The sequence below is a fragment of the Macrobrachium rosenbergii genome, chromosome 48 (genome assembly GCF_040412425.1).
Source record: "Macrobrachium rosenbergii isolate ZJJX-2024 chromosome 48, ASM4041242v1, whole genome shotgun sequence".
NCBI classification, from domain to species: Eukaryota; Metazoa; Arthropoda; class Malacostraca; order Decapoda; family Palaemonidae; genus Macrobrachium; species Macrobrachium rosenbergii.
The window spans coordinates 67,724,124-67,747,719 of record NC_089788.1 but is presented as its reverse complement, the minus strand read 5'-3'; the positions used below and the strand labels follow the sequence as shown (position 1 = coordinate 67,747,719).

At 36.1% G+C, this 23,596-nt stretch overlaps 1 protein-coding gene across 1 annotated transcript in view; it reads left to right on the top strand.

The window, feature by feature from the left end:
• The window catches only part of LOC136831497 (5-hydroxytryptamine receptor-like), a 239,806-nt gene extending 220,923 nt beyond the window's left edge, over positions 1-18,883 (top strand). The window contains 3 exon segments of the mRNA XM_067092018.1: positions 7,843-8,060; positions 8,063-8,190; positions 17,747-18,883. Coding sequence (XP_066948119.1) covers positions 7,843-8,060; positions 8,063-8,190; positions 17,747-18,217 — 817 coding nt within the window. The 3' untranslated portion in view covers positions 18,218-18,883.
• Positions 18,884-23,596: the final 4,713 nt, after the last annotated feature.

The following is a 23,596-nucleotide window of genomic DNA, read 5'->3' as shown; positions in this document are numbered from 1 at the left end:
GAAAATTTGCCGCTAGCAAAGTTAAATGAAACTAAACGAAAGAAAAGACTGGGGAAAAATGAGAGCTGAATTCCCTGTCTGTCATTATAGCGTCGAATAAAGGCAAACAATAACTGGAAATCTAACCCCACTTCGTAGTGGGATGGGGACGTTTCTCCTTCCCCATCAACCGTCATCCCCCCCCACCTCCTTCCACTTGACAAATCGCCCAGAGCTGATTATTTCTTCAAATTATCAAGAGTGGTCGGAGCCATCTTCACTTCGGAAGGTCTCTTCAAACCTCTCTCTCTCTCTCTCTCTCTCTCTCTCTCTCTCTCCAAATGACTCTCGGATATTTTCGGTCTGGAAGATCTATCCGTTCCTTCTACAATTAATCTTTTTACCCCTTAGTAGACGTTGACAAAATAAAGATATCCTTTTAGAACAGAGAATTCACTTTCATAGATAAGGATGCTAAGCACTGTTTTCAAAATTCCATTTGCGCATCGTTTTTTTTTTTTTTTCATCCAGGAAACAACAAAGAACTGAAAAAGGCTGCAGTGAGCGCAGTTATGGTGATAAAATTATAATAATACACTCACAAAAAAGAATAAACTCTCAAACATACACAAAATAATGTAACTTGAAAAAAATTAATACACTCTCAAACACACACAAAATAATGTAACTTGACACCGATCACAAAAAATCGAATTGCACAAACTGCGCAGACGCTCAAACGTACGCCAATATTTCAGCATACAACTTCTTCTTCTGTCGTTATGACTGAACAGATTAAAATCACTTCGTAGGAATATAGCCTATTATGAATAAGAAGCTGGAGCAGTAGGAAGGGACAATACTTTGGAACTTAGGATACTATCCATTTCAGGGACCGCGAGTCATCGTTTTTCTCAAATGTCTTTCAAACTAATTATTTGATCGAAATGGTACTTGCCACAGTGTTCAAGACGCCTCCCGCTAATTTTTGGTAATATATTGCATTGTCAAATGGTTTTAGTTAAGGTGTTTACTCTTGACTTACATGGTGTTGCCAACCATCGACAAACTATGCATTCAAACGTCCATTATCCCCATCCCGTCCCTCCCTCTCCCTTTCCCTCCTAATCCCTCCCTCAACCCACTTTCCTGACCTCCCCATCTCCGTCCCCATTTTCCTGTCTATGGGGGATAGCGGACGTTCGATTGAGTACATTAGTCCTGCTGACTCATGCAGCTTTGCCTTTAAATGTCAAGAGTAAACGCCTTAACTAACACCATTTGACAATGCACTATATCACCAAAAATTAGCGGGAGGTGTTTTGTACACTGTGTCAAAGTACCATTTCGGTCAAATAATTAGTTTGAAAGATATTTGAGAAAAACGATGACTCGCGGGCCCTGAAATGAAAGTAGGAGAGTTGGAATGAGGATGAAAATGAGAGAGAGGCGGAGCAAATGACAGATAGGAAAAACAACAAAGACAGAACTGACCATATATTACAAGGATATACGCTAATGAAAGCATCACATGAAAGTATAACGAAGGCAAAGGAACCAAGAAGGATATGAAAGTCTACAACGTTGGAGAATGAATCCTAAAGGAGCCAGTGATTTCCCTACGACCAGAACACTCAAATACGATGATGGCGATGATTATAATATTTATGATGATGATGATACACTTGACTGAAGATGATATGATAAATGCCTGGAATGTGGATAATTATGGTAATATGCCCCTTCCACAAAACATCAAAACGACAAATTTAGATATTCATAAATGACCCTACGAGGAGGAATTTAGTAGCCTCCTAAAATGTGACGGTAATCTACTTTCCCATAGATATATCGATAGATAGATATTTAGTTTTTGACCACAACATAATACAGTTATTAAAATTACAAGCTCTTGAATATGGTTGGTCCAACAAAAGTACATCAAAATGGACATATAAATCTTTAGAATAAAAACACATCTAAACTAGAACGTTTGAAACCATGCTATATAATATTTTCAGCATATTTATTTTTACAATTAAAACTGTAAATGTAGCTAAATAAACGAAAACCTTATAACCATTTAAGCAGAACCTTAACAACAACAGCTTTCCTGGCAAAGCATAAAACTAAATATACTCTAGAAAAAAAAGTCCCATGAAAATAAATAAATCCATATCAAAACTCGAAACAAATGGCAACCGCTCCATTGAAACCTACGACCTGACATCATTCATAACGTTATCGGTAGGTTCTGTTGTGCTTCAAAAATATCACAAAGTTGCAGACTGCGTCAACATAATAAAATTTGGAATGTAATGACCATACAAAACACGAAACGAAGATTCGGGAGGAATGAGCATTAAATTCATGATTAAGATCCAAAGGCTAATTGATTTCAAGCACATATGCATTCATACTTATATAGGTACTTATTTGCAAGCGCACAATTATATGATTATAATAAAATTTGGCTAAATTCACATTACAATTTTCTATACTTTACTGACAACTTACACGGTATATTATCGTCTTACTTGTACATGAATATATTTCCAGACGCATAATTATATGATTATACGAAACCTGGCTACATTCGTATTCACAATTTTTTTATATTTTCATTACAGCTTACACAGTACGAGTACATTATCGAACTGCGCAACAAACCCGTTTAAATAAATACTCTACACACACACACACACACACACACAAAATAACATAATAAAGCGATTTAAAATAAAATAACAAAACACTAGGCATAACATCCAACAATTAATCTCACACTTCCCATTCCTCGCCCACAACAAGAAATGACGTTATAAGACAGGCGCCTTGACGCCTGGCTTTTGGTAATCTCCCATGAATCAGTCTTTTTTCTTCTGAGGTTCCCCGTCTAAATTCGCGCGCGCGTAAGCCAAGGATGCATTATTCATTTCATTTTCCCTTTGTCAGCTAAACGCTAAAGTAATTAAGGGGGCGTTGTTTGTTCTCTTACTTGGTTTCTGGGGACGGCCGCTGTGGCGTTTGCTCGGTCCAGAAGCTGTGCAGCTGTTGCTGCTGTTACAATGGTCTAGCTCAGGTATAGTCTTCAGGTGTTGGCCGTAAGCTCACATATTCTGATCTTGAAAACAAGTTAGAAACGAACTCAGCATTAGTGACTCTGACCAGGCGGATGATACAGGCTTATGGAATTACTATTACAGACAATTTAATGCTTGGCCTGAATGATTACTGAATTGCTTTTTGACGAACCCAATAGATAAATATTCACTGACGGCTGTTCGATTCATTGGATAGTCTGTGACAGCCAGTGGGCACCTCTCTTGCAACATCCGTCGCATGGTTGATGCTCTCAAAACTGTCACTGGCTGTCCTTCTCAGGTCAATTAAGGAAGGATTGGGGACCCTGAATCTCAATGAAGGTCCGTCCGAGGTTCCTCTCACCTGGCTGAAGGATCGAGAGTCTCAAATTTCGAAAAACCCCGTCAGCCAGTGACACTTTCGAGGACATCAATCAACAGCTGATGTTGCAAGAGAAGTAGCCGCTCTCTGCCACAAACTTTCGAACGAATAGAACAGCCAGCAGTGAATAATCATCTGATGAATTCGTCAAAAGGCAGTCCCCTTGCACCTGGCGAAAGGATCGAGAATCTTAGTTTCGAAAGACCCTGTCAGCAAGTGACAGTTTTGAGAACATCAACCAACAGCCGACGCTGCAAGAGAGGTGCCCGCTGGCTGTCTCAAATTTTGAAAGAAACGAACACCAGCAGTGAATATTCATCTACTGAATTCCTCAAAATGAGGTTAACTCGAGAATCTTAGTTTCGAAAAATCCCGTCAGCATGTGACAGTTTTGAGAGCATCTTTTATCCGACAGATGTTGCAAGCGAAGTTGCCGCTGGCTGCCACAAACTTTCAAACGAACCTAACTGCCGGCAGTGCATAATCATTTGCTGTGATCGCCAATATGTAGTCCCCTCTCATCTGACGGAAGGATCAAGAATCTTAGTTTCGAAAAATCCCGTCAGTCAGTGACACTACTGAGAACATTACTCACGCGACAGATGCTGCACGAGAAGTACCCGCTGGCTCTCACAAACTTACGAGCGAACCGGACAGCCGGCAGTGAATATTCACCTCCCAAATTCGTCAAAATGCAAATCAGCACTCATTCAGACCAAGGTACAACTTGTCTGTAGTAGCAAGCCCATCAGCTTGCATTAGACACCTGTTAGCATTCATCAGTGCTAAGTTTGGTTACATTAAATGTTCTATTTGCCGTTTTCAAGATCAAAATCTTGAAAGCTCACGGTTGGCAGCTGATATTAATGCCACAGACTAACCTTTTTATATGAACCACTTCTAAACTGCCTGGTAATGGAATACAATTCGTAAAATTCTTTTCCAATATTTTTTCTGTGATTGAGGTAACTGACACAGTCATTCTCCATATGTGACTTAAATGAACAGCAAATTCGATATGAGAATAAATATGTCAAAACTCAAAGGATTAAAATAAAGCTGATGCAATATAATCGCAAAAGAAACAAACAAAAACAGGTAAACAAACCACTGCCACTCAGCAGCAACTTGTACACAGCATCCTACTGAAGATAATATTTAAAAAAGCGAAGTACACCAATGCCACAATTTTTTTTAAATAATAGACCAGTAAAGCTTAATCACTGGAGAAAATTCCATCAATAGAATTTACTGGAGCGTATTTTCATAAGTTAAATTGAATCTCCTCTCGTTCATTGAAGCCAATTAATGAGTGGAAAATTATCGTGGCATTTTTTTCAAAAAAGTAAATAATGGTCGTACTAATACTTAATTATAAAACTCTCATAAACTGTCGTGCTGACGCCTCATATTTCGAGGAATACGAGGAAGGAATCTTTTTTGGGGAACTGTTAATGGATGAATATAAAAACTGAATAAATTTTAGGCTGAAAGAACTCCATATAATATATACATATACTTATTTATATAATGCATACATATAATTTACATACATGTAACCCACAGTTACATGCGTTCCATATAATTTCCGTTTTTTCCCTTGATGACTTATATCAGGAAAACTTCAGTGACAAAAAAAAGCAATATCACCATATGTTCAAAACTTATGTTATTATTGTTTTTAAACCAGAAAGTCTTTTCGTGTTACTGTGGGGAGGAGAAAGGGGTGTGGAGGTGGAGGTGTTTCCAGACAGAGTCAAAGCAGCAGTTACTGCCACACACACTGACCTACTAACCTCATTTGAAGACTTAAGGAGCGTTACTAACCAACTCATTAGCCGTGCGACAACCCAATAGCTTAGCGCTTATCGCTACTAACATTTTAATCTTTGAAACTACTACTACTACTACTACTACTACTACTACTACTACTACTACTACTACTAATAATAATAATAATAATAATAATAATAATAATAATAATAATAATAATAATAATAATCTCATTTTCGTTGCTACTGTCACAATTATAAATATGTATGACACCAAAACCACTCGCTATAAACATCTTCCGATTTCACAAACGACGTTCCTTTCCAAGTCATATAATCTGAATCTTTTTCTGAGCGCCCCAGCCCCTTCAGGTGTTAAATCAACTCCGATGATCAACGTCACCAACAGACATTTTCTTGTGTATCTTATCGCCTCCAACTAGATGCGAAGGGCGATTAGTTTGATCGTCCGCAGGCAAGCGTTGTATTCAAGGTCGGAGGATATCAGATTGATTAATAAGTAAATTGTTATAAAGTCTTTTACATAACCCATTTAAATGCGTTATTTGTAATACTGAGACACGAAGGAAAACTTGAGCGATAATGGATGGACAGTAAGAAAATAAGTGGCAACAGATGTTACGAAAAAAAATGCACTATTTTTTTTTATTTTTACGGTCATAAAAAAATCCATTACCTAAAAACAAAAGACAAAAAAAAAAAAAAACGAATGTTCAGTAGTATTATATACAATGAAACGAGTTTTCAACTTTTACCTAATAATAATAATAATAATAATAATAATAATAATAATAATAATAATAATAATAATAATAATAATAGAGGAAAACAACCAGAGTACAGAGTACCAAATACAAAATAACTCATTAGTGATCTCCTAAATGTTAGGTTCATTGCTTTCCAGACACAGGCTTTACTGATTTATGTCTAGCCACCCATCCAGTTCTTTAATTTAATGAAAATGTACTTCAACATCCCACTTCAGTTCACATTTCAGAACTTTAACTAAGTGAACTGTGTCTGAGCTACTAAAGATTCAAATTGGCCTTATTCATTTGAGTTATCTCATCAATCTGTAACTCAACAGAAGTGTATACGTATGTACAGTATGTATGTATGTATGTATGTATGTATGTATGTATGTATGTATACACAAACATATTTATATAACATACACAAACATATTTATATAATATATATATATGTATGTGTATATAAAATACATACAGTACATACATACTGTATATACATTATATGTACAAATACTGCATATGTGTGTGTAAGAATACACACACACAAATATATATATATATACATATATATATATATATATATATATATATATATATATATATATATATATATATATATATATATATATATATATATATATATATATATAGTGTGTGTGTGTGTGTGTGTGCGCAAAGGCACATCATGTAATCTAAGCAATCTGCACCACTAAAAACCATTTAAATAACTTATTTTTGTCGGTATTTCACAAAGAGCAATAACAAACATGTTACAGTGAGGAATCTACTCATAAATCCGACTAACATAAAATTAAAAGTTTTAAACCAATCATAATTTGAGGTATGTAAACATTCCACTATAAGGAAATTTGTTTTCTTAGGGCTTCAAGAAATCACTCCCGAGGACTGTGATATTCCATTTCAGAAAATCATGTCCTACCACTCAGCCAGTCTTTCTAATTAATCAAATAAATCAATTCCAAACAAAATAACGCAAAAAGAAACATAGGATAAAAATGCTGTACACTGCACACGAGTTTTAAAAATAGAATGAATGGGGAATATCAAATAATGTAATTACCCAGAAGACCACTGAATGCAACACGTTGCGTTTTCAAACGAATTTTTGTTCCGGAGCGAGTTCAAACATTGGAAACTCTACGGATATGGCTACCCACATTTAAATAGCAAAACGTAACCCTCGACACTGTATAAATACGAACAAGCCCACGAATATATTATTACTATAAAATAATAATGAATTTATATTTCATTTAAAAAAGTTTGTCATGCATACGTAGCATGTTAAGAATATGAGTTACTATTCTATAATTATAAAAATGGATGCATGAACATCAAGGAGAAACCATAATAACCTGTGCTATGAAAAAAACCTGGTAAGGATAAGTTTCTAGGCTGGAATGTGGCTATCAGTTAGCTAGGAGAAACACCGTCATTTTATTCTCAAAATACGAAGGTGAAAAATGAAAAACAGCGATATAAATAAAAAAACATACTAAAAAGGACCTGTGAAATAAAACTGTACTTAAAACTGATGTGCACAAACACATTAACAAAAGTTGTATATACAAAACTTCGGAACATCACATATTTTGTACGGGTATAAAGTATGGAAGTCACAACTCCATAGGATTACCTAACACGCCATTCACGCACAGAATGTGAAATTATTTGTTTCATTAATTTAATTTTATTGTTTCTAACAGATTAGTTTGTCATCATACACACACAGGTTTACTTTTTACTATTTTATAATCTCAAAACCTTACTTTTATTCATTTTCCCATAATTTAAAGACTCGCAAATTCATTCAAAATGTCTCTCCTTCTCAGGTACTGGGCGGTGACCCAAGTGGACTACATCCACTCCCGGAACGGCACCCGAATAGGGACGATGATCCTGATGGTGTGGCTGACGGCGGTGGTGGTGTCCATAGCGCCCCTCTTCGGCTGGAAGGACCCGGACTTTCTGGTCCGGGTCAACGAGCACAAGAAGTGCCTGGTGTCGCAAGACCTGGCGTACCAGGTCTTCGCCACCATGGCCACCTTCTACGTCCCCTCACGGCTATCCTCATCCTCTACTGGAAGATCTTCCAGGCAGCCCGCAAGAGGATCCACAACAGACCAGGTGACAAGAAGGAATCCAAGAAGAAGAAAGCTAATAATAATAAGAAGTCTAAGGTAAGATTTTTCACGTCATCTTTCTCACGTCACTCTATCCACAGAGACGGACGTATCCTTGCCTCAGACCCACTTCAACACCAAACCAGTCACTCTCCTGGCTACCTACTATTACCCATGCTTCGCTTCATTCATAAAAATTTTCAATCATTATATTATCTGGGACCTATCACAAAGATAGATCCCTAATGCGGTGCACTGTAGGCACTATTTAAGGTTCTTGGCAGCGTCCCTTCGGCCCCTAGCTGCAACCCCTTCCATTCCTTTTACTATACCTCCATTCATCTTATCTTTCTTCCCTCTGACTTTCCACCCTCTTCTAACAATTGTTTCATAGTGCAACTGCGAGGTTTTCTTCCTGTTACACATTTATAAGGTTTTTACTCTCAAATTTCCCTATCACCGCTGAATGACCTCACAGGTCCAAGTGCTTGGCCTTTGGCCTAAAGTTTATATTCCAGTCCACACTGACAGATCTGGCCTAGATATCTGACGCTGCAGTAACCTGCAACTGCAACACGTCATCCACTCCAATGACCCATTTTGACCTAATGAGGCATCATACGCCTTCGAAGAAAATCTGACAGTTAATAGTACCTATATAATCTCTCCTGCTGTTTTGAGGGTCTATAGATACCCTGTCACTTGCAACAACAAACTTTTTGTGCGTTTAATTCATTTGTGAAGAACAGATGAAAGATATATTCACCTTTTGCTTCAAAAGCGAATTCTTAGGAGACACCCCTTTTCTCACAATGGGCTCAGGCTTTAGAAAAAACACAGTGAAAGTCAAAGTCATTTCATCCTCAGCTAAATAAAAGACGAAAAGCCACTCTGTAAGAAAAACTACACTTAAAATGAAAGCCTTCAAAAAGCAATTAAATATAAAACTTTCACACAACTTCATGAACATATGTACACGCTTTAAAATGAAAGAGCTGATTATGGTCATTAAAAACCAACGGACACATAATCGTACATATACATACATGCATGCATACATACATATACATATGTGTGTGCGGGTGTTTATTGGTGTGTGTGTGTGTGTGTGTGTGTGTGTGTGTGTGTGTGTGTGTGTGTGTGTGTGTAAAACCCAAATAAATGTTAAGCTAAGGTCGGTCTCACTTGCTGCAAAAATTGTATAAGACAAAACACACATTATAAGAAAACAAAACAATGACACCTCACATCGTAAGGCTAAAAAATCCCAGTAACAATTAGACGAAGGGTGGATTTAATCCCCCGCAACGAACATTATTCACGGTGACATATATCTGGCTTGTGAATGACGTAAAACCTGCAACAATCCTGCAACTTCGCTTTATCCTCAAAATTGCTCGATTAAACTGCCGCAAGACAACCCTTCAGAAGACATTACAGACACTCACACACGTAAATACACGTTCCAGTAATTTTTGTTAACGTAATGTGGCGTCGTAAGGACTATGGTCCTACACGTGAGACTATTGATCATTTGACCTTTAGTGAGTTAAACATTTAACGATGGACTTAAGATTAATACTCGAAATTACAGACTATATAGCCCTCGAATACGCGAAACGCCATAATGAATTTAACATTATGGGAAAACTGCATTAAGGGGTGGAAACGTTCCACTGACAATATTTAAGAAAATGTTCATTATTATATCAGGCTACTTATTACAGAGTGCTTTGAAATACAAAGCAGAATACAGTCCTGCATTCCACGACAATTAATAGTTGGCAGATACAGGATCTTTAATTCAACTCATGAAACGACTAATTTCTTTAAAAAAAAAAAAAAAGGAGATTAATTGCCAAGGCGAGCTCCAAGACATGTTAATTAAGATTTAATGTTTATGTTATCAGTATTATCAGTAACAGTTCATTATGACAAGGCACGAGACACAGAAAAAGAAGGGAATCCAAACTCTAAAGAAGATGTTATCAAGACTAGAGATTGTACAATGTACAGCACGACTGAAAAAGCATTGCAGATTGCAGTTAACTACTCGGAGCAAAGCAAAAACTGGTATCACATCATAATTGCCCCTCATAAATTGCACCTTCTTTGTCACTTTTATCTCGGTAAACGCAATAACTTCACGTCGCTTTAGTTCCCTTGATACTATTTTCTTTTATTGTTAGGCCGGTTATCGACAAACGATGCCAGTTCCCGAGGTCCTTTATTCTTCACGCCGTTGGACTGCGGAACAGTCTCCCTCAGGAAGTCATGTAATTGGAACTTCTAAAGTTCGAAAGTTCAAGCGAAGATGGAATGCATTACTACCCTAATACAATTCTCCTTGCGTTTTAATAATGTACTTACATTTTCATCGATTTATTAGTGTTTTTATTTTTTTATAAGCGATCTCTTCTTTCAGTATTTCCCATAACCGTCTGTTACTTCTTTCTAATGAACACCATATTCTTTGGAAGCTTGAATTTCAAATCAATGATTCCTGTGGGCTTGCTGCATATGAACAGGGTTCATCTTCTGAATAATAATAATAATAATAATAATAATAATAATAATAATAATAATAATAATAATAATAATAATAATAATAAAAATAATAATAATAATAATAACAATAATGTCCACTAGGTACTACATGGTCTCGAAAATAAGACAGACAATGTTGGAGATAAGTTAGTTCTTAACCTCAACGATAATATCAGAGTGGAACGGAAACGGCAAGTACCGACCCTAAAGACGTTATGTACCGTCCGAAAAGCTCGGACCAACGTCCCCTTAATTCTGCATACTTATGTGGACTTAGTAGGGAGAGAGGCTGGACACAAACAAATTAAATGATGGCTAATCTGGTCCAGGAGTTTATAGACAGAGAATATCGTTGTCATAAGCAGGAATATATATATATATATATATATATATATATATATATATATATATATATATATATATATATATATATATATATATATATATATATATATATATATATATATATATATATATATATATATATATATGTTTATATAATATATATATATATATATATATATATATATATACTATTTATATATATATATATATATATATATATATATATATATATATAACAATAATTACAAGGATGTTAAATTTGACCTTTAGAGAGTTAGTTAAGATGATGAAGCTTCAAAATATGAGCTTCCGAGAAACAATTTACGGGTTTCTTCTGATAGGTAAAAGTGCTGTGTATAAATAAATAAATAATTCCAATAAATATCATGGGAACAGTAAATGAACATTATATGACAACACAAAAACTAGACATTTATGATTTCTAAGTAATGATAATTACTCAAAAGAGGTGCAGACTCGGTGCAAATTTTGTTGAAATATATTTCCCGATACAAAAACGAAAATGCCACTACAAATACCGAGAGAGAGAGAGAGAGAGAGAGAGAGAGAGAGAGAGAGAGAGAGAGAGAGATCGCCCCTTATCTTCATTACGACTCTAGTGAATAGAAAGTGATATACACGAATGAAGATAGCGATGAAATATAACGGCATAATCGAGATCCCTATCCGAAGAACGCCTAAATACGACCACACAAACCAACCACGGATAGGCCTATTCCTGAGGGTGTTATCAGAGACTCTGTCCCCTAAACCTAATACGACTTCCAATAAATTTGAAGGCCTCCCACGGTAACAATGTTCGTCCTGAGAAATAAAATATATCGATTCAATATTCCTGTCGTAAATTGAACTGATATTTATTATATTTCCCATTTGAAAAATAATTCTTCCGTAATACGTAATTTTATTTGCTCAATGTAATGTAATGCTTCGTACAAATAGGTTATGGCAATGTATAAACATTAAAATAGGCCTTCTCAAATTTTTGGGAGGTGGCTTCTTCCCGTTTTTTTATTAATGTTTATAGGATGAGGTTGCTAGTTCCATGATATATTTCCAACTAGGCTGCAACCCATCTCAGTCGACTAACCACCAGCTAAGATCACAGTCTGGAATCTCAAGTTCTGTGATCGATATCGGGCGTGTGAAAACGATTCGCGCCCTGAAAATACCACTGTGTTTCTGATGACTGAAACCGTGAACATGGTACATAGAGCTAAGTCAGCTACCAGATCCATTCTTTTCATATGACCAAACCATCTTATAATACTCTGTTTAAATTGTTTCATCTAAGCTAACCTTTTTACCTCTTCTAAATACTTCCACATTTCAAATAATTTCTTCATATGTCCTCATTCCTTCATATGTCCTCATTCCTTTCATACATTGCCACCATGGTTTCCATATGCAATTTTATTCTCTTCTCAATCCTTTGCATACAAGCTGCTACCTTCCTTGCTTTGTCTACTCCATAATTCACCACTTTCCTCATCCTACCGTTAACTATGTATTCACACAAACACTTATTTGAATGAACCACTTCCATCTGCACATACATATTAAGATTCATTTCTGCCTCTTCCCGGCTTCTACTTCCCTTCGTGTTAATACTTTCACATTCTCTCACTAGTTTCTGGAAAGTCTCCACAATAACCAATCAGAACTGTATCATCTGCAAACATCAACCACTGAACATACCCTTCAAGACACCTACATGAACTGTCCTTTCATCTAAATTCTCACATTACTCCATCCGTGCTTCAGAACCACTTTCACACCAAACCAGTCACTCTCTGTCTACATATTCTGCTTCATGCTTGCTTCCATCACAGAAACTTAATTGTTCACAACAATTTGTGTTCTATACCACATGTCTCCTACACCCTCTATTGTCTCTCCACTGATTCTATAAACTTTCTGAAGATTCATGTATGCCACAAACAGTATTTCCCTTTACCTTCAAATGTCTTGCACAGAGATTTCAAAACAAAAACTTCATCTCCACACACTCTTCCTTTATTAAACATATATTGCTCTTCCCTGTTAACTACCTTCCTTTTCTCTATCACTTTCTTCTTTACTACCCTTTCATTCTCCTTGATGCCTGCACATGACCTTCTCTTCTTTCAAGCAATCTCCATTTTTTTATCCACTATCCTTGTTTCCCCCTCTTCCCAGCATTTCCTGTTTTCATCCTCCCTTCATATCTTCGTGTACTCCTGTCCCTATCATCCTATCAAGAAATTTTACAAAGTTCTAAAGTGCTCTTTCCACCTCTGTGTCTTCAGTCCTGGTTCTCAGTTCATTTTCTCCTCATATGATGTCTCTTCCTTCTTTTCCAACTTACTTGCCATACTAACAGCTCTATTATATTCAAATCATGCCATTATGCTAAAAGTTTACTAGGGGTTATAGAGTTATAAACTACTCGATGCTGTACCTTTCAAATAAAATCTGCAATTATTTGCTCCAATTATATCATTTCACTAAAGCAAGATCAAAAGAGGTCTTTTATACTATCTCATAAGAACTTAGGGTTTAATAATATGGATAATGCTGCAATAAGATATTAAGGGAGCCACAGAATAGGTGAGACAAGGAGGGTTGCTGAAAAATGAGGCTGAAGCTATTAAGATGAACTGTTTGTAAGGACATGAAATGAGGAAATGCCTAAACATGATAAAAAGATTAGGGTAGGTGAAAGGAAGGATTAAAATGGTGTTTTGGACAATGGTCAAAAGAATCATGTTTTAGAGGACGATAACTTTACAAAATGAAAATTTTAGAGGACGATAGCTCCATGTAAAGAATGAATAATTTTTAGAGGACGATAGCTCTACGTAAAGAATTAATATAATTTTTAAAGGACGATAGCTCTAAGTAAAGAATGAACAATTTTTAGAGGACGATGGCTCTACGAAAAGAATGAATAATTTTTAAATGTTACGGAGGAGACGAAGGCTTAGGAAGCGCCGACTAGATAATCTGGCAGAAGTACTGGAAGGAAAGGCCTTAATATTCATGAAGTACGAGATAGCGTGGAAGATATGAACCTTCAGTTTAGCTGTAAGGAAGCGGATAATTTTGTGGACGCTCTCAGCAGGTGAAACACGAATGTGACAGATAAAGTTGCGTCGTTTTTCTTCTGAACCCACCCCTGTTAGAACAAACGGCCTAATGTATTGTAGCACGCGTGTACACCCAATACTTACATACATACAAACATACATACATACAAACATACATATATATATATATGTGTATGTATATATATATATATAAATATATATATATATATATATATATATAAATATATATATATATATATGTATATATATATATATATATACATAAACATATATATATGTACATAAAATGTATGTAAATATTATAAAATCACACATATATATATATAAAATGAACATAAACGAACTAAATGAATGAATTTTACACATATATATTAAAATGAACGTAAACTGAACTAAAATCAAGCACAATCACAATTCATACATAACCACACAACATCAATCGCTGTTCCAATGAACAGCCCAGCAAAAATCAGAGAGAAATAAAATAAAGAAATCAACGCGGAGAAATGGCCAAAAATTGAAGCCACGAGCGAGATCAGCAATACAGTCGGTGACTTTTGGGGCAAAAATCATATTCTATCCAATCAATTCAAACGCACGGGAACCATCATTTTTACTCAGAGAAAAAGGTAGACGAAACAGTTTTAAAGAAAGGGGGGTTATGGGAGGGGTCCGGCAAAACGCCATTTTTAAGGAAAAAGCAGAACGTAGGAACGAGGTTTCACGCGAAGGAAAATAAAATGTTTTGGGGCTAAAGCCAAACAGTCATAGAGCGGAGAAATCGAATTAAAAGGGGAACGAGTACTGTAAAAAATTTTCCCAAACCTATTTCCTCTGAAGCAAATGGCACCAACAAGGATTGTAAAGACGAGGGATTGTACACAAAAAAAATCACGCTGTCTGATCTACAGCTATCTGCTGGTACTACTGCCATGCCTACGTTGGACGGAAATAATTCCAGATATGAAGGGATAAAAAATAACAGAACAATATCAGAAATATATACAGATATATATACAAATATATATATACAGTGTGTGTGTGTGTGTGCACAGAAGGATCCCACAGTAATATAACTGATTATCAAGACGAAAATTATTTGTAAAATTACATACAAAGTTTATAGTCCTCAGAAGGTTGGACGAAAGCTATAAGCGTTTAATATAATATTACATATACATTTCGTCTTGTACATACCTGATAAGCACGATAACTTGTTTTTATATTTCACACACACACACACACACACACACACACATATGTGTGTGTGTGTGTGTATATGTATATTCATATATATATATATCGCGATATATATATATATATATTATATTTATATATTTTATCTATATATATATATTCATATATTCCTCAGAAATGAGTAAGATCAATGGCCACACAATTACCCCTCAGCTTTCAGTCTCTCAAGCACTTCCGACTGGGAGGTTTTGTTTTTGGTCTTGTCTGTTAGTGCTAGCGCAGATATTCACAAGGATTTTACTACAAATGGCCTTCCTAACTGACAGCAAGTGACACAGTTGGTGGTGGTCGTCGTGATTGTGGAATCGCTCTAAGGCCTTAAGTCACGACTATGACTGCGAGGTATATTTTGCCGTGTCAAAGGGGGCCGTTTTCAGTTTTAGTTTTCTGTAAAAGAAAACTATTGAAATGGCTCTGTCCGTCCGTCCGCACTTTTTCTGCCCGCCCTCAGATCTTAAAAACTACGAAGGCTAGAGGGCTACAAATTTGGCGATTTAATCATCCACCCTCCAATCATCAAACATATCAAATTGCAGCTCTCTAGCCTCAGTAGTATTTATTTGATTTGAGTTTAAAATTAGCCATGATCGTGAGTCTGGCAACGCTATAGGACATGCCACCACAAGGCCGTGGCTTAAAGTTTCATGGGCCGCGGCTCATACAGCATTATACCGAGACCACCAAAAGATAGATCTATTTTCAGTGGCCTTGTACAGAAAACTTGATTGCGCCAAAACTTCAGCGCATTTTTTACTTGTTTTTCTTTGTAGCTGAATTATGATTTTTGATGATAACAGAAACTGCGGCCCAGATTCAAAACACTACATTATTCAAAATTCAATATTACTCGAATACTGTGTTCTGACTATAATTTCTTACTGGGATCCCAGCAGGTTGATAATACTTCACGAGCAGTAGCCAACATCTTGCGCTTTGACTTCAATATTATTAAGTATTACCTTTAAAACGGCCAGACATCTATAGCTTTAACTTCTAGCAAAGCCTATGGCTTTCTGAATCAAGACAGCAACCATTCTTCACGCATTTATTCCTGAAAAGGAGTTAAGACAACTGACATTTCATCTTCATCCCAAACCTTGACTTCTCTTCCAGCAATGATTAAACCAATATATCAAGATTAAGCGTCCTCAATTATAATGTTCACCCGCTGTTAAATTCTGTACTTTCACTAGCGGCAACAGTACAAGCTAACAGGGCTAAATAATGTATGACAAGCTAAGATAACAGCTGACATTAATGTCACATACAAGCTACATCAAACCTCACTTATATTAATGAGTTTTTACATTTTCTCATGCTGACTACAAAGAGGCGAAGGATATACAACAGCTGGACTAATAAACAAACTAACTATAAAAGAAACGACGCTTTTTAATGAATGGACTCATTTAAAACAAATAACATAACAGAAAGACTCACAGGAGAACACCTTCAGTTTCTTAGAACAGTATACTGTGGAGAATTACATGTGACGTAATCTTTAAGATTTTTTTTACTTATGTATATAATTTCATAATTTTTTTTTTATACTATGACTTCAAAGTGGTTGTTGTCGAATTCTTCGAAATAAGACCTTCCAAATTTCCCTCTTAAACCTTAAGTGTTCTAGGAAACTATTTTCCTCATATCTTGCTTCCATTTCAGACCACAGCCACGAGTCATCATTTTCTTAATTACTTTTCATGGCAATACTTTGGTTCTACATGCAAATATTGAGAAGAAGGCATAGTTCTCTGTTCAATATTAAAAAATTTTGCAATCACTATTTTGGTTCAGTGACCTCACTTCCAACATATTCCTCAAACTGAAACTGACTACTGTTCGCTTCATGCATTCACTGAAACATCCATTTTCATCTATCATCTCCGATACTGATATCAAAGCTGATTAATAATGAACTAACTGAGGTCATTACCAATTATGAATGTTTAAATACCTAACCTACTGGAACCCATTATTCTCCATTTCTTTTATTTCACACAAAAATTATTTATTCATACCTATTTGACCTCAATGAAAATTACCAACGTTCCCTTATTGAACTTCATTGAAACTTTGTCATGTTCACTTATGTGATCTCACTATAAATAATCAATGTCTTCATACCTTATCTCACTGAGAGTAATAAATGTTTATCTCTGCAATCTTACTGAAATTGGTCTTCTAATCATTGTATCTCACTGAAGCCGGTTAATCTTTACTTACTGTATGCACTCATTTAATTTTATTGAGAATTATTAACGTCCGCTTAGTCTCATCTCACTGCAATCATCTGATGCTCACTCATTAGGCCTTACTTAACCTGACTCAAAAAACCCCTTCTCTCCCCACAGACTCCCAGAAGCGGAGACAAACCCAACGGCATCACGGAACACCAAACCACAGTCTTCACGACCCACAGCGGGTCTCCGGACAAGTCCTCCAACAACGGGGCGGTCTCCGTCTCGTCCCACGTCAGCGAGGTCTCCAGAATGGAGATGATCCCGAAGGAGCCGCCGAAGAAAACCAAAAAGGAGACCCTCGAAGCCAAGCGGGAGAAGAAGGCAGCCAAGACCCTCGCCATCATCACGGGCGCCTTCGTGGTCTGTTGGCTGCCGTTCTTCGTCACCGCCCTCCTCATGCCCATCTGCCACGGGTGTTACTTCTCCGACATCATGTTCTCCATCTTCCTGTGGCTAGGGTACTTCAACTCCACCTTAAACCCCATCATCTACACCATCTTCAGCCCCGAATTCCGCGAAGCGTTCAAGAGGATTCTCTTCGGCCGCAAGAACCAAAGATATAGACCTGGCAAAGTGCACTGAGGTCTCCGGGAGTGGCAGACGCCCACCTTGGGGAACTCTAGTGACAATAGTACTAAACAGACAGACTCGGAATACCTATATACAGATAGTCTTTGGTGCATAATAAATCAACAAAACCGGTTGAGAAGGACCAAATGCAGTTATTATTTATTGTTGTATCTATGTACATTTTAATTTATGGTGCATCTGCTTGGCTAGATGGATGAAATCCTATGGGTGTTAATAGATAGAGACCTTACGTAATAGTGGACTGTTAACCATAAACGCGACGTCAGTGACACATCCCGATAAATCAACGTGTTTCCTTTTATCCCGTTTCAAATCCAGACATGAGCGCTTGACGACACGAACGGATGACTTATCAATTTAAGGTGTTGTGGCGTCAGTCAGTTTCGACCAGAAGGAGAGAAATGCCGAAAAGGGGACAAAGGAAAGGGAATGTAAGTGTGGTAGTACGGCGCGGTTAGTGTTTTCTGTGAGTTATAAAAACGACGGCGAAAAAGTCGAGGTACTAATATAGAAAATAAAATCCAAAGACTGGTTTCTGAATAGTGTGCTACCAGGCGTGTTGCCCTAAGCCTTCTGATGAAACTGAAATTTCAGAAAATATCGTAAGTTAAATGAAACGACAAACACAAAAATTAAATGGGATAATTAAAAAAAAAAGTTGATATCTGGTAATAGTAAAAGTATACATTTCTAACAAGAGAAAATTATTTACATGTTAATTTTAAGACAATGTAATAAGGGTGTGGAAATACTTTTAGATATACCTCTAGCCAAATCTGTTTAGGTTTCAAATTTATATGTATGTGAATACGGGTATCGTGATGTTTCATGGAGATGCTTGCAAATGTCAGTCGTTTAACTGTTCGTATTTTCTTCTTTTTAAGAGTAAGAGGTTGAAATTATAACAGGGGAAAATTCGTAAGAAAAACCAAGATATTCGAAAATTAATACATAAGAAATCTTAAGAAACAAAGTCAGATTTCAGCCAGAGGACTAAGTAGGGTGAATAACTTCTAATTAAATGATGCACCATCTTTGACCACATACCATTCACCAGTTTAAAAAAAAAAATAATCGACACAATGAGTATACTTGGGCAGGTTCAGAATTTTTGACATTTTACCCTCACGAAAATGCATTCGTACGGACACCACAGATTCTTCTTCATTCAAAAAAAAAAAGTGTCTTAACAACAAAAATCTTCTTTATAACAACCGAAAACAACATAAAATAAAAGATTAAGCAAAGGAAACGAGCCCCTGATAGCCAATAATAGCCTCCCACAGAGGCGAAAATGAGCGAGTGATTCAGAGCGTCTCTCGCCCGGAAAAAATTGGCCAAACTCGAATTTTCACCCCGGGGTAATAGTGGGCGTGAATAGGAATCCTTGGGCAAATAAAGCCCGGTCAAACAATGAAGACCGAATTTCCTGCGCCAATCTTCAGAGGAAGATTTAATTCCCTTCAAGACGACGATGATTTATTGACTTCCCGATAGACTCCACTGGCGCTTTCGCTGCTAAAGATAATATTTGGACACCGGAAGGACGAAGTGATGAGGAAAGTTATACACACACACACACACACACACACACACACACACTCACATACACATTAAAAGGCTAAAACAGATAAGACCTACTACAGATGCATATATATATATATATATATATATATATATATAAAATATATATATGATATATATATATAAACATATATATGATATATATATATATATAATATATATATATATATATATATATATATATATATATATATATATATATATATATATATATATATATATATATATATATATATATATATATATATATATGTATATATATATATATATATATACTCAAATGACAGCTGCATAGAAAAGACACTATAAAATAAATAATCTTTAAAAGAGCAGATAAAACCAAACACCTAGTGTATTTTCATTTTCATAAAAAATGCATGAAAAATTCATTTTCATAAAAATTGCAACATTTTTATTAACAATCTCGACAAAACCACTAGCGTCTTCAACAACACACTACGAGCATTCTAATCATTCTGGCATGAAACACAGTTACTTTGTATCCGACACGATGAAACAATAATTATCACAAAACCGAACATATTTACAGTACCACATCATCATGAAATATGAAGCCTTAATTTAAACATAGCACAGAAGCTGCATATTAATGACGCCCCTCGCCAGACAGCTGGTGAGAAAAAGTATATAGACAAAAAGTATACATATAGACTTTGTATCTTCATGCGGAAAAGGTCTGGGTACGGTATCAATTAGGGCGCCATCAATCCCGGAGGATATGGAGGTATTAATCTTCTTCCGGATGGGTTCTCTGAACACTGCAGGTACTGATATAGGGATTCCGTGACCCTAAGCAATTAACACGATTTTTATATATGGTTGGAACATTTTCTTTGCTTTTTTTATGGGGCTATGCTTCGTCTTCATAATGTATTTTTGTTTCAGTTACAGCCATCAAATCAATATTTTTTCATCGTAACTTGGAAGTAACAAAACAAATAAATGTGGAGCTAATTCCTTCACTAAAAACACACACGCACACACAAACATACACACACACCTCCCGAGACCTGAACAAGTAGATGTGATTCTTAAGTAGACGTTATTCTTACATTAGGTTCAAGAAAGGTACATTATAGTTGGAGAAAATTATTGACTGAATGATTTATAACATGGATTGGCGTCACAAAAGAAGACACTGAAGAGAAAGGGGCTGGGGTGGGGGAAAGGGAACTTCAACTCTATACCCTTTAAAAATCACTTGTAAACCACAAGATCCCACCCTCTGAAGAGAGGAACTGGAGGAGGGAAAAGCTTTTAGTCATAGATGATATTGGAAGCACTGAAAAATACCAAGAATTTACGAAGTCAATTTCAACGAAAGGGAAAAAAATATGGGGGAAGTAAAAGAAAAAAAACTAACCTAGAACGAAGCTACTTGCTACTAATGATCAAAATTAAAAGTAGTAATATACATGTCAACAAGAAATTATAAAAAAATAAACTCACAACATTGCTTTTCGTGTAAAACTGTTCAATTACGACGTTCGAAAAACAACGACATAAAAATTTTAACAAACGAATACTAGGATTTTCATAAAAATGCGCTCAACCCAGGTGCTGAACCTGGAGAATACTGCCATGACCCTGAGAATTTGCTGATAATGCTGTGCCTTCTAACTTGAATTTTCAATCAAAAAATGGAATCAGGGAGAGAGAACCAAAAGTGCTAAATTGTTCAGTTGTTAGATTAAACATTTCCGCAAGACGTGAAAAAAACTGACTAAAAAAATTTAAGCCATTCTCACCTGCAAAACGGCATTCTCTAAAAATGTAAAAATTTAACAGACAAGATTATTATTGTCCTAATTCTCTGCTTCTACTCACAGCGGCACTAGAAATGAAAGAGGATAGCCTGACACTCTTCCGCTCACCTCAGCACCAAGTAACAAAACCCTTAAATCCACCCCTACTCAGTTCTTGGTATCCGTGGGTACACAAACCGCAACCTCGGAATCAGGAAATCATCAGCAAGTCATTTCTTTCCAAGTCCAAGATCAATGAATATCATAATTGGGTGAAGTTACGGAATCCTTTCACTCCAGAGAACAGGCGCATATCGCAAGGTCAAAACAAGCCTGTAAAGTCTAGTTTCCTATACAGAACTCGAGGAAAATCGACCTTCGATGCTTACCAATGGAAACCCCAGCAGTGATTATATAGACTTTTCTGTCACTTCACCAACAACAACATTTGGTTATTCAATATTCAAATGGGACGGGTTAATACCTGCCACTGGCTACTCAAGAATATAGTATATTCAATTGTGGAAGAGGTGCGGAGATGGGAAGGGGAAGGGGAATGGGGAATGGGGAAGGGGGAAGGGGAAGGGGAAGGGGGAAGGGAGAAGGGAGATGGGAGAAGGGGAGAGAGTGATGGATGAAACGTGGGAGAGGGAAGGGGGGATGGTTATATTCGGCGAGTTTGATTTCTGAGTTATGGAGTACCCTAATCGAAACTTTGTGAACTATGTCGAGAGAGAGAGAGAGAGAGAGAGAGAGAGAGAGAGAGTGTGTGTGTGTCAGTGTATCGCTTAAGCCAATTAGTCGTCCGTCGGATTAATTATTAATCGCAGGACTAAATAATTAATCGCGACAAACTTTCGATAAGCTTAAAGGGGAACAGAAGCTTATCCGCGTCCCCCTTTACAAGGGTAAAGGGAGGAGTCAGTCAAAGGGGTCAGCACATATTGGTGAAGATGATTAAAAATAACATTTTAAATATGGACGTTGTCAGCTGCTTCGGAAACAAAAGTTCTTTATCACGTTTGCAATTTTAATTTTTTACCATTACCTGCAATTTTTGTTTATACGCAACGCCTCATAAAACATTTCTAATTAGGAAACTGAAGCCAATAGTCCTTTATAGCTAATAATAAATTACATTTTGAAGTCGTTAACCCTTTATTTCCAAAAAAAAAATTATTCATTTTCATATTTCTAATGACAAATTTATTCATATTTCAAATAAATTTATTCATACTCATATTTCCAATAACAAATTTATTCATATTCATATTTAAACATCCATTAGGTGGGACTTGGAGCTAGCAACCTCATCCCCAAAAGACTTGTTGAATGTCAGACAGGTAACACCTTTTAGGGTTACTATATATATATATAAATAATATATATATATATATATATATATATATATATATATATATTATTTATATATATATATATATATATATATATATATATATATATATATATATATATATATATATATATATATATATATATATATAATTATTTATATATATACATATATGTATATATACATAATATATATATATATATATATATATATATATATATATATATATATATATATATATATATAATATAATATAAATCTAGTACGCGAAGAGAAGGCAGCACAAGGTCAAATAACTAGCAGTCAAAGACAGGGAAAATTCCATGACAAAAATGGGACATTATTTGTACACGTTGAAGAGTGAACCTCCCAAAGGGCTAACGCCCTTCACCACGCCTATGTCCCATATAAGGGACATAGAACCCCCCAACCCAATACCTAACCCCCCCTTCCTCTAAAGGGGTCGTGATAGAAACCGCCCTGTAAAAACTTTTACCCAAACGGATATTCACTACATAGAAAAATTACGAAATGCGCCGTTGTTTTTGGGCGTTCAAAGGAGCCTGTGCGAGTTTTGGGTCGGGATCTCTTTGCTAGGGTTGATAAAATTCGACTCTCCGAGTCAAGGACTCGGAGGTTCGGAGCACAAAGGGGATTCGGATGCAT